The following is a 13,384-nucleotide window of genomic DNA, read 5'->3' as shown; positions in this document are numbered from 1 at the left end:
GAATGTGTTGTGCTGAGAGCCAAAGATAAATACGGAAAGAGAGAGCGTATTCTGGCTGAACTGGCGCAATTAAAAAGCAATAACTTCAGTTTCATATTTTCATTTTTTTTTCTCCTCACCACCACTTGGCAAATTTCCAGGTGCTTTAAAAATTTTGCCTGATAAAAGAATACCAGTATGTGGGAGAATACCAGTACAAAGGCGCAGAGCATATATTGTGTATGAGTTTATCGTGATACCGCTTTATCAGTTAATGAGTTGTAATCACAAATTTTGATTTGGTTAATGTTCATACATTTTATATAAAAGCTACTAGTAAGATACAAGCGTCAGTTACTTACTTCTTAACGACTAAACGAGACGGATCTAAAATCCTTAGTTAAATTAAAGAATTTACGAATAAAAATTATAAAAATATATAAAATAATAAACGAAACATATTTACGAGATGAAATTGCAAATATTTGCAATAATTGCGGCGCTTGCCGCCGTTAATGGCGGGATTCTTCAGAATCCATGCACGCAATCCGGGTACTTTGCGTTCATCGATAATATGCCAACGTTTTATAGTTGCTCTTTGAATGATGACGGTTCTTACGCGATTCAATATTTATCCTGTTCAAATGGATACGTTTTCAGTCAAAGCGCTAGTAATTGTGTTTTAAAAGATCAAGCAAACGTTGTCGATACTACAGTTTCCTCAACAAGCACTACTGAAGTGCCCTTAACAAGTACTGCCGCAGCTACAAGTACTACACGTGGAGAGCCAGTTACAACTGGAGAACCTTCAAGTTCGGAGGTACCCATTGTTTCGAGCACACAAGATGTACCAGTATCTACAACTCTAAAACCCACCGAAAAACCAATTACCACCACTGTACAACCCTACACTAATGAAGTAGTAAGTACCACAATTGAAGAACCGCGCACTACTCAAGAGTCGACAAGTACGGATAAGCCTGACGAGAATTCGACCATTACTGATGGACCTACTACGGTTACAGAAGAAACAACGTTAGCAACAGAAACTACACAAGCCACAAGAACTACTGAAGAATCAATCGTTACCGAAGATCCAACAGAAAGCACTTCATCCATTCCAAGTGTCACAACTTTAACACCAGAATCTACTGCAGTGCCAGATGCACCAAGCACTACTGAAGAAACAACTGTTACCGGAGATAAGACCACAACGGAAGGATCAGATACTACAGCAGCACCCGAGGAAAATGAAACAACTGTAATTACAGAATCCACCGATGTTCCAGATGCACCAAGCACTACTGAAGACCCTGCAGACAATACTACAAGAGAAGGATCAGGTAGCACAGAAGCACCCGAGGAAAAAGAGACAACGGTAACTACAGAATCTAATGAACTTCCAGAAGAACCAAGTACTACTGAAGAACCTGAAGATAGTACCACAACGGAAGGATCAGGTAGCACAGAAGAGCCCGAAGAAAATGAGACAACTGTAGCTACAGAATCTACTGATGTTCCAGAGGCACCAAGTACTACTGAGGAGCCTGAAGATAATACCACAACAGAAGGATCAGGTTCTACAGAAGCACCCGAGGAAAGTGAGACAACTGTAATTACAGAATCTACCGATGTTCCAGATGCACCAAGCAGTACCGAAGAACCTGCCGACAATACCACAACAGAAGGATCAGATAGCACAGAAGCACCCCAGGAAAATGAGACAACTGTAACTACAGAATCTAATGAACTTCCAGAAGAACCAAGTACTACTGAAGAACCTGAAGACAGTACCACAACGGAAGGATCAGGTAGCACAGAAGAGCCTGAAGAAAATGAGACAACTGTGGCTACAGAATCTACTGTTATTCCGGAGGAACCAGGTACTACAGAAGAACCTGAAGGTAATACCACAACAGAAGAGCCCGAAGAAAATGAGACAACTGTAGGTACAGAATCTACTGATATTCCAGAGGAATCAAGTACTACTGAAGAACCTGAAGGTAATACCACAACAGAAGAGCCCGAAGAAAATGAGACAACTGTAGGTACAGAATCTACTGATGTTCCAGCGGAACCAAGTACTACTGAAGAACCTGAAGATAATACCACAACAGAAGAACCCGAAGAAAATGAGACAACTGTGGCTACAGAATCTACTGATATTCCAGAGGAACCAAGTACTACTACAGAGTCTAATGAACTTCCTGAAGAACCAAGTACTACTGAAGAACCTGAAGACAATACCACAACAGAAGATCCCGAAGAAAATGAGACAACTGTAGGTACAGAATCTACTGATGTTCCAGAGGAACCAAGTACTACTGAAGAACCTGAAGATAATACCACAACGGAAGGATCAGGTAGCACAGAGGCACCCGAAGAAAATGAGACAACTGTAACTACCGAATCTACTGAAGTTCCAGAGGCACCAAGTACTACTAAGGAGCCTGAAGATAATACCACGACAGAAGAACCCGAAGAAAATGAGACAACTGTGGCTACAGAATCTACTGATATTCCAGAGGAACCAAGTACTACTACAGAGTCTAATGAACTTCCAGAAGAACCAAGTACTACTGAAGAACCTGAAGACAATAACACAACAGAAGATCCCGAAGAAAATGAGACAACTGTGGCTACAGAATCTACTGATGTTCCAACGGAACCAAGTACTACTGAAAAACCTGAAGACAATACCACAACGGAAGGATCAGATAGCACAGAAGCACCCGAGGGAAATGAGACAACTGTAGCTACTGAACCTACTGAAGTCCCAGAGGCACCAAGTACTACTGAAGAACCTGAAGACAATACCACAACGGAAGGATCAGATAGCACAGAAGCACCCGAGGGAAATGAGACAACTGTAGCCAAAGAATCTACTGATATTCCAGATGCACCAAGTACTACTGAAAAATCTACTGAACTTCCAGAGGCATCAAGTACTACTGAAGTACCTGAAGACAATACCACTCCGGAAGTATCAGTTAGCACAGAAGCACCCGAGGAAAATGAGACAACTGTAGCTACCACAAATGATGGTGAAATTACAAAAGCACCAGAAGTCCCTTCCACAGAAATTCCAGAACAGCCTGAAACGACAGGCGCGCCCAGCAGCACTGGTGCACCAACCACAACAAGTATTGAAGCCAGCACCACAGAAGTATCGCAAACCACTACTACTCAAGGTCCAGCTATAACAAAAGAACCAGAAACCAGTGAAGTACCACCAAGACCCAGTGATAAACCCAGCTCACCCCATGTGTCGTCTACCACACCAGCGCCAGTTACAACCAACTCACCTAGGACCACAGTAAAACAACCGCCTAAACACACAAGCACGGTTACTACGAAAGCGCCCACAACACCTAGAAAACCACCACCAGAACACTTAAAATGCCCCTATGAAGGCTTCTTCCCAAGTGAAGACGGTTGCAAAAAGTTTGCCTACTGTGCCAAATTTTTCGGTAAAATGAAGCAGTATGATTTGAAGTGTCCCCGCGGACAAAAATTCAATAGGAACACACTCTATTGTGATCCAGAAATCGATTGTAAAAACAGTGATGAAAGCAGCGGTGAAGTAGCTTCTATTGAGCACCACAAACCGTTCACCTGCTTAGTGGAGGGTACCTTCGCCCATAAGAATGATTGTACCAAATACTATACCTGCGAGTGGAGTACGAAACATCGCAATTTCCTTCAGTTACCCAGCGCTTGCCCGAGCGGTGAGGTCTTCCGTCTAGAGTCTGGCTCATGCGGTCGTGAGCGCCGACTGACTTGTTTCTTACGGCCGAACGGTTCCAAATACTACGATCACGAATCGTCCAAATGAGTCTAATGCGAGAGACCGCACTTCGTGCACTCGTATTTATGTATAAGTAATGCTTATACTATAATTGTAAAATAAAGAAAATTTGCATTAATTTAAGTTTTTTTTTTATCAAATATAATACTAAACGATTTATCTCTAAGTAATTTATTACTAACATATTGACTTTTATTTTGACCAGGGATAGATAGCATATTGCGGACCGAACTCAAGTGTTGAATATTTTATCAGATTGGCGAGCGGTGAGTCATGCCCCACACAAAAGCTTCAAGTACAAAAGTAATCTTGAAAGTAGTTGAGATTACAATTTTATCACGCAATTTGCTTACCACTTGTGATTGGTTATTCCCGCATGAAAGTGAATTGCTAAATTCTTACATGCTAGATCACAAACAAGCTCTGGTATCTAGAGCGTATTTTTTTGTTTAGAACGAGACATTTTTTTATTGCCGCTTTTATTGCGATTGCTCTAATTATAGTAGCATACGCAAATTTGCACACTTCCGTTAAAAGCTCAAATATTTACTTTTGCGTTTGAGTGATAAAATGACAAATATAAAAACTACTGGTTGCGCAAAAAGCAAAATTGAACTGAAGAAGAGTGAAAGCCTACTATTATCTTTCTGATATTTGTTTGGATATTTGTCTTTTAATTCTGCTAAAATGAAGAATAAATAATCTTATCTCTCAATTTTTTCGTTCATTCGTGCGTTAGCATTCGTCAAGTTTTAACAAAGTTAGATATTTCGTTGATCTGTTTTTGATATTTCGATATATAGCATTACCTTAAACGCCAAACAGCACATCATCGTCAAATTCGTAATTGAGTTTTTTATTGATTATGATTCATTAAATCATAAATACATATATTCCACAGTTAATTTTTTGTTGCATTATCGGATAATATACACAGTAGTAAACATTTTCTAAAATATTGAATTCGAAATTCAAATTATTACGGTCGCTACAGCGTTTCTTGTAGAAAAGGAACAGAGTGGGGCACATAGCGACTCCAATCTTTAAACGCGTTTTTTCCAGAATGGTGTTTTTCAAAACGGTTTCCACTCTCAAAGGAATAGTTTTGAAGATATCTAGTTCCAATCCAAAAAATCATTTTGTATTCGTCATGAATGTATTTATTTCAAAAAATCATCTGACTGATAAGTTAATTTCAACATTTAAAAAAATCGCGAAAATCAGTGATTTTTTAAATTATTGATTTAAAGTCCAAACAATTGACGTCTGGTGACTGTGCTGGCCAATTTAAAGTAGCAATATGATTTTCTTGTTGCTATTGAGTTCAGTTTCATACAAGCAGTATCCAATCATGGTTATTTCTGCGGTAAAGCATTTGAGCTGACTTCGGTGGAACTCCTTTTATTAGTATATAACTTTATCATTCTAACAGCGTTCAGGCTTTCTGTGAAGCACCTCGAAATCCCACTTCCATGAGCAGAGAAACATACTATGTACATAAACATACTTTTGGGATTGCTTAACACACCTTTAGATAAATGATTGTCCTTTTCTTAGCTAAATACGTTTCAAGGGGTTGAACGATACAAAAGTTGACACATCCGCAAATATTAACTTGCTTCAACAATGGTTGACGTTTCCTGCGCCCATTGCAACCTTTGTTCAATGTGGATTGTGGAGCATTTTCCATAATGGTCAGACCCACTCTTCACAACCCCTATTTAAATTCTTTGCAGTTTTTTAATAGTCTATTTATGAGACTAAAATAATTTTTTTTTTTTTTTTCACCGGATGCTTCACAGATATCTCATTGGCATTAACTATATAAATATGCAGATATATATTTCCGTTTTCAAGATGGCAATTCTAACGAGATTTTAATTCATTACTTCTTTGTTTAAGCGGAAAGTCTAGTTATTTATAAAAAATATGCAGATATATATTTCACTAAGCGTTTTCAAGTAAAGGCAATTCTAACTGAGATTTTAATTCATTACTTCTTAATTTGTTTAAGCGAGAAAGTCTAGTTATTTAGCCAGGTCCTTCTCCACCTGGTCCAAAAAATCAGAAGTGTTTTCGTCCATCCGGACAACCATAGGCAGCGTAGCCGCTGTCTTTTAATCAACATGTCAATGTCGTCACTGAATGCGTCTAACAGTCTTTCGCAGAACCTTTCTCTCGAAAACTCGTAACGTCGACTCATCGGTTGCTGTCATCGGCCAAGCCTCTGCACCATATAGCAGGACGGGAATTATGAGCGACTTATAGAGTTTGGCTTTCGTTCGTTGAGAGAGGACTTTACTTTTCAATTGCCTACTCAGTCCGAAGTAGCACCTGTTGGCAAGAGTAATCCTGCGTTGGATTTCCAGGCTGACATTGTTGGTGGTGTTAATACTGGTTTGTAAGTAGACGAAATTATCTACAATTTCAAAGTTTTGACTGTCAAATCTAGTCTCTTGACTGTTTTTTTTATAAGATCTGAATTCGGTAGTCCAACTAGAGAAAGCAAATCGAAGGTTCCGCCAGGAGTGTCTCTTATAGAAATCTTCTCACTTGAATATGAGATCTGAATTCAGTTCGAAGGTTCTGGGTCTCACAAATGTAGTCGGTAGAACAACCGCTCTTAATTCGAAGACTATGGAAGTAAAGTTTCTAAATTTCGAGAATAACATTTCCAAATCTACATAAAGTGGTCACATAACTTGATAAACAAGAGAAATTTGCATGCTGTTGATGATAAACATTTTGACAACAATTCCAATTCACAATTAGGTTGGTTATACATATATATTCCATTTATTTGTACGAGGAGCATACTAATAAACCATGCGACTCAATCTGCTGAAGAGTATTTGGCCTACCAACGATAGAACGACATTGTCCCCATATAGAGTAAATCATATGCTGTAACGGTCTTCCAGTTATGCTTCGTATATACAAGGTGCTTCCCAAAGTAAACAGGACTTTTTGAATCTAGCGCCCCTGGTGGCGCCATCTTTATGTCGATTGGTGCGTTAGAATCTGCTATCTTTATCGATTATCCAGTGAGAATTTTATGACATTTTATCGATTGGAAGTGAAGTTATTGCGTTTTAAGTGTCAGTATGTTTGTGTTATCGGTGCGAAAATGAGCTTCGAGGAAAGAGCCAACATTAAATTTTGTTTTAAAACCGGTAAAACTTTTACCGAAACGTTTCAATTGATGAAACAAGTTTATGGCGAGGATTGTCTATCCCGTTGCAGAGTGCACGAGTAGTTTCAACGTTTTCAAAATGGTCGTGAGAACATAAATGATGATCAACATGTGGGCCAATCATCGCGCATGGAGAAGTCAAAGTAAAGACAATGTTGATTTGTTTTTATGATTCCAAGGGTTTTGTCCACAAAGAATTTGTTCTGGCCAAAACGTTAATGCGGTATTCTACCTTGGAGTTTTGAAGTGTTTGGTGCGCCGTATTTGACGAGTTCCGCCTGAATATCGCGAAGATGAAAGTTGGCGTTTGTTGCACGATAATGCGCTATTTTGAATAAAATAAATTGATTTTGTCGAAAAAACCATTTGTTCTATTTTTTTTTTAAAGTCCTGTTCACTTTGGAAATCACCTTGTATGTACTTATTTTATTTGACTAAAAATCACATTTTAACCATTAACCACTCCCCGTATTCAGCTGGTATGGCACCGTGCGACCGTGGGACTTAAATATTTTTGGTCCGATTTGGACATAGATAGAATTAAAAATTAGGTTATATGCGAAGTAGACGAGGCTGTAGTCCAATTTTGGTTGTTTTCGCACTGGAACATATAAATGTCAAGGTGATATTATACACCAAATTTGGTTAATATCGGTTGATTAGGTCCTGTGACATGGCTTTTCACCGAAATTTCGGCGGTGGACTCCGTCCATCGTCCAATTTTGACCCCGATTCCTTTAAAGTCCTTTTTTTATCAAACTGAGTGGAAAATTTAATGTGTCTGATGCATTCGGTTATTAATTCATCGTGCTTTAAGCAGTTTTAACAAAACCGTTATATGAGGAGAGAGCAGGGTTATGAATTGATTTCATTAATTTTCACACTGTTCATGGTTCCTATGGAATTTTTCTTAGTCGAATCTGGTTATTGTAGTTCTAGTGGCTTACAAAATATGTACATTAGAGGGCGGGGCTACACATTTTTGTAAAATACTGCAATCCTCTGTACCAAATAACAGATTTATATCTAAATATAATAGTAGTCTAAATAAAGACTATATTTTATTACCATTTTTATAGATTTTCGGTTAACTGCGTGGGGCGTGGAAGTGATCCAATTACGCCCATCTACGAACTCGTCCCAATTTTTTTTTCAAGGAACATGTGTCTAACATGTGTAAGACAGACAGTCCCTCGGATTTGCGCTCGTCTCATCATTCTGATCATTTATATGATTAAATATATAACTTCGTACCTATCTCGATTATTTTTAGGTGATATAAAGAATCGTTAGGCGAACAAAACTATTATATCTCTGTAGCAACATGTTGCAAGAGTATAAATCTTACCTATTTATTGTTTCCGAATTTAGTTATGAAAAAATTTTCAAACTTTTCAAAAAATTCTAATATCTATTTTTATTAGCCAATGTAGAGCAAACAAAAATCCACATTGATAATTCTTTCAAATTAATACTTTTTTGTTTTTGTATTGAGATAGGTGCGTTTAAGATATGTCTTCAGGTATCCAAAGATAGTATTATATGTCAAGAAGGTAAAACCGCTTACTATTTATCTATTTGTGGAACTTTTTTTTATCAGTTAATTAAAAGATATTTGAATGAAATAATATATCAACCAATTAATTAAATTTTCTATAAAAGAATACTTCCAAGGTGCTCAACAGTTATTTGTAGTTTAAAGAAGTGAACGAAAAGAACGATTGGTGAAAAAATTGACTTGAACGCAATGAAATTATTTTTTCTTCGATTATTTTTGGCAATAGCCGTGGCTGATGCTGGAGTTTTGTTGAATCCTTGTAAACGCGTAGGATTATTTGCATTCGTCGATAATTCACCAGCATTTTATGCATGTGATCTTAACGAGGACGGCACATTCGATATCAAATACTTCAATTGTAAAAGTGGATACGTTTTTGACCGTTACGATGGAGTTTGTGTGCCAAAAGTTGCGTATTTTAGTGAAACTGAAGACAGTTCTGATGGCGATGAGGATGTACAAAGTCCGACAGTACCCACTACTGCTACGACAGATGGAGACCTCATCAAACCAACTATACCCACTAGTGCTCCTACTGGTAGTATTGACAATCAGACACCCGCAGAGAAAGAGGATACAACTACAGCTGCAACAGATGACCCCGAATCTACGGAGGCTCCGGCAACGACAGATGATCCTGTAACTACTGAAGAGCCGGCAACAACAGATGCTCCTGTAACTACTGAAGAGCCGGAAACAACTGATGCCCCTGTAACTACTGAAGAGCCGACAACAACCGATGCTCCAGAAACCACTGAAGAGCCGGAAACAACTGATGCCCCTGTAACTACTGAAGAGCCGACAACAACCGATGCTCCAGAAACCACTGAAGAGCCGACAACAACTGATGCTCCTGTAACTACTGAAGAGCCGACAACAACTGATGCTCCTGTAACTACTGAAGAGCCGACAACAACTGATGCTCCTGTAACTACTGAAGAGCCAGCAACAACCGATGCTCCAGAAACCACCGAAGTGACCGTAACCACCGATGAAACCGCATCAACTGACGCCCCCGAAACCACTGAAGTGACCGTAACCACCGATGAACCTGCAACAACTGACGCCTCCGAAACCACTGAAGTGACCGTAACCACCGATGAAACCGCATCAACTGACGCCCCCGAAACCACTGAAGTGACCGTAACCACCGATGAACCTGAAACAACTGATGCCCCGGAAACCACTGAAGTGACCGTAACCACCGATGAAACCGCATCAACTGACGCCCCCGAAACCACTGAAGTGACGGTATCCACCGATGAAACAGAATCAACTGATGCTCCAACTGTAACCACTGATGCACCAACAAGCACGGACGAGCCGGAATCTACTACACTACCGGCATTTGATTGCCCCGATATCGGCTTCTATCCACAGAATGGCTCTTGTGAGAAATTCGCTTTATGCGCCGAAGTTAATGGCGAAATTGTCTATTACCTACAAAGTTGCCCCAAAGGTCAGCAATTTAACTATAACAAGAATTATTGTGATGACAATTTCGATTGCAATGCAGACGTCACCAGAACTAAAAAGGTCCTCAAAGAGAAACGCTCTTCGGCATTCAACCTTTTTCATTTTCTTAAATTGTTTTAAATTACTATTATATTACACCGGGTTTGTACCCTAAGAAACGAAAGTTTTGTGTTTCATGAAACGAGTCACGTGTAATAAAAGCATTTGAATAAATTTAATTTTTTTATATACATATCTACATACTTATATATACTACGAAATTAACTATAATGCACGACTAATATCAGCACGAAATGAACGGGAGTTTATTTTTCCATTTTGAAGCATTACCATGAGTAGAGCTTATCTTTGGTTGAAACGGCTCTTGATAAGAGAATTTCCAAGAATTGAAATTATAAAAAGATACTTAGCAACCTGCGTGGTTTTTTGTTTTTTCAGATAAAATTTTTATCTGCTCATTTGCAAGCTTATTGCTTTGTCTAGGCGATAATGCATTTCGTATTCGCGTTCTGAAAGCTCAAAAATAAAAAGTAAAATAATTTGTCGTTGTGTTCTTTCAATCTAATCTTTTCCTTATTCATAAAACCATTCACTCATATCAATAAATCATAATTAAAACTTGTGTTTGGCATAAATTGGTTGAAATTCAATAATAAATTAGGCTACGTAATGCAAATATAATAAGCTATAGAGAAAATAAGTTATTAATTGGAATGGATATTCGCAGGAAATATTGGTATAGGTGTTTTCGAAATTATAATTATATTTCGAAGTCAACAAATATAAACAAATTATTAAATAATTTTAAGAGTTTTATATTTTTGTGTATGATATTTTACTAAATTGGTTATATTTTATGTGTTGGTTAGATAAGAGTGTTAACAGGAAGCATGACGAGTGCGGAACTGCCACTTCCGGGGCTGGTGATCACATCTCATCACAATCCATTAAATGTTTGAGAGTTTTTTATGATTTGAGTAATTCTCCAGCCAAAATTTATCAAGCCGTTGGCGATCTTGAGCTTCTAAAATCCTCAAAATGTAGCTAGATAGATTGAGTGTGAGCAATTACAGAAAATTGTAGTAAAGCTGCTAACTACTCCACTCCACAATAACCTTTAGTAAAAGCATTTCGATTTATTGGGCAATTGTAGAGAAGTTAAGATTATCAGCCTCGTGTTCATGCAATCAGTGCTACTTTATCGGAACAATTTCAACTGAGCTCTTTTGAAACCAGAAACTTCTTACAATTTTTTGATTTCCATTTAACAGCAAAAATGCTTCGATATTATTGTCATAAATCGTTATTTATATAAAGATAAGTATGCAAAAGTTATGAAAAGAAATAATATTCTAAATAAAGGGGAATTTAGCCACTCAACGAAGTTAGTTCTGTTCGCATCTAACATTTTTCAAATTTATCCACCTATAATTTGGGTTGCCTTTCATATGTGTTTCGACTCGAAACTTTCGAGATCGGTGAACAAAATCAAATATTAATCATCGAAAAGTGTTTAATTGTTTTTCAAAGTAATCTCCATTAAGATCTAACGGGGTTTTTAAGAAGGGCGCTACAAAAGTAGACCGATAGGGACAGCAAACAACGTCATATTTTTTCCGCTCTTTTGAACATTTTTCTTCAGTAGGATTTATAAGTTATATGATCTAACAACGAGTCGAAATTATTAATATTTTCTACCGAAATTCGGAGTCAGTGGCCTCAACTTTATGATCGCTACGTCTAATTTATGGTCATCATAATCGTCCTATCAGATCAACAATTAAACGTCTAGTGGAAAATTTGAATCCACAGGCCCAGTACAAAATGTTGCCGTGCCAGTGAGACAAATTAATGCCCGTAGTGCCGAGAATATTGTTGCCGCTAGCGTATAAATTGAGGAAGACCAAAATCAGTCTCTCACACGTCGAATTTTGTGAAAAGATCTTGGCCTACATCATTACAAGATCATCATTGACAAGATCAAATCGCAACAACTTGAAAAGAGATTTTCATCGAAACCAGCGATTATGCTCATTTCTGGCTGAATGGCTTCCTCAATAAGCAAAATATGCATCATTCTTCAGTCAGCAATCCATGAGTTACCATTGCATCCCGAAATATTGTCCGTTTGGTGCGGTTTATGATCCGGCCGTTTTCTTCCGTGATGAAAATCATCTTCAGCGATTATGCTGAATGATTGGACATGGACAAAGGGTTGGCGCCAGAAGTCACACAGCGAATACCAGAATCGATTTATTGAAAACCAAGTTTGTTGAACGTGTTATCTCACTAAATGGCCCAGTCAAATGGCCAATTCGGTCGTATGATTTGACGCCGTTAGACTATTTCCTGTAAGGCTAAAACAAGTCTGTGGTCTATCGAACGTGAAATTGCAGCAGTATCGGCCGGTTTATGCTTGAAAACCGTCGAAAGTTGCGTTCAGGGTCTGTACTTTCACAGGAATAAAGAATTTTGTTGATGATGTTGTTTTAGGAAAAACTTTTGTAGCGCTCTTATATACTTTTTCATGCATTTGAAGCAGTACTCGAATCACTTTTGTCACTCTAATTAAAGAATCTCCAAAGCATGCGTGCAGAACGCATCAACCGTCTCTTTAGGTGTCGAAAAACGAAATTTTGTACATAAGGGTATTTAAAGAAGTCATTCGCTGCCAAGTCAGGACTTTACGGTGAATTACTCATCAAATCGATGATTGTTTCAGTCGAGCTATCAAGTCAGTATCAGAGCTAACAATGTCGTGATGAAGAGTGATCCGTCTTCGGCGGTTAGTTTTCCTGATTGCTTGAAAGATAACAGGCAAAAAAATGGTGGTGTACCACTTAGAATTTATAGTTCTGCGTTCTTCTAGTGATACGGTTGCGTCATGTCCAGGCTTTCCAAAAAAAAAAAAAACACATTTAGCGGTTTCACTTAGTCTCATAAAGTTAGAAGTTATAACGATCAGAAAACATAGCGTTCAGAGTTGTATTTGCGTAAACTTATTTTAGTATGCAATCCAGCAACAAATTTTTTAAACTAGTATGGAAATTTAAGATTTTATGATTTTACGATGCTTTATGACACGTTGTGAGTACCGCAATTATAAATAACTCTCTCGAATTTGATTAAAGAGCATACGCAGTTATGTCATTAAAGTTGTATGCTCACTAGGTGTTACAGCTCTTCAAAACTCTTCAAGGTTTGACGAATCGAAGACGACTATTATATTTTGTTGCTGTGCGATATTAGTACTTTCTCGCCTTGAAAAAGAAAGCTGGAGTAAAAGTGCTCGACATACTTAGAGATTTCAGTTTTTTTTAATATGAAAATTATATATGTATATATATAAATTGAGAACTGTAGACTTATC

At 37.9% G+C, this 13,384-nt stretch overlaps 2 protein-coding genes across 15 annotated transcripts in view; both read left to right on the top strand.

The window, feature by feature from the left end:
• Positions 1 to 13,384, top strand: part of LOC126759629 (uncharacterized) — a 135,554-nt gene that overhangs the window by 66,309 nt on the left and 55,861 nt on the right. The window lies entirely within an intron of this gene.
• Positions 340 to 3,968, top strand: LOC126759630 (mucin-5AC-like). 14 transcript variants are annotated; one of them, XM_050474565.1, is made up of 2 exons: positions 340 to 2,075; positions 2,784 to 3,968. In XM_050474565.1, exons 1-2 carry the CDS (start codon positions 449 to 451, stop codon positions 3,812 to 3,814), a joined length of 2,658 nt encoding a protein of 885 aa, XP_050330522.1. In that variant the 5' UTR covers positions 340 to 448; the 3' UTR covers positions 3,815 to 3,968. The 14 variants fall into 14 exon arrangements, with proteins under 14 accessions (XP_050330522.1, XP_050330518.1, XP_050330513.1 ...); XM_050474561.1 differs by having other exon boundaries at positions 341 to 1,760; positions 2,214 to 3,968; XM_050474556.1 differs by having other exon boundaries at positions 341 to 1,928; positions 2,265 to 3,968.

The sequence above is a fragment of the Bactrocera neohumeralis genome, chromosome 5 (genome assembly GCF_024586455.1).
Source record: "Bactrocera neohumeralis isolate Rockhampton chromosome 5, APGP_CSIRO_Bneo_wtdbg2-racon-allhic-juicebox.fasta_v2, whole genome shotgun sequence".
Classification (NCBI taxonomy): domain Eukaryota; kingdom Metazoa; phylum Arthropoda; class Insecta; order Diptera; family Tephritidae; genus Bactrocera; species Bactrocera neohumeralis.
This window is presented reverse-complemented; position numbering and strand designations above follow the sequence as displayed.

Excerpts from the sequence above, each read along its gene's own strand:
- LOC126759630 (XM_050474551.1), top strand. The coding sequence starts at position 449 with ATGAAATTGCAAATATTTGCAATAATTGCGGCGCTTGCCGCCGTTAAT.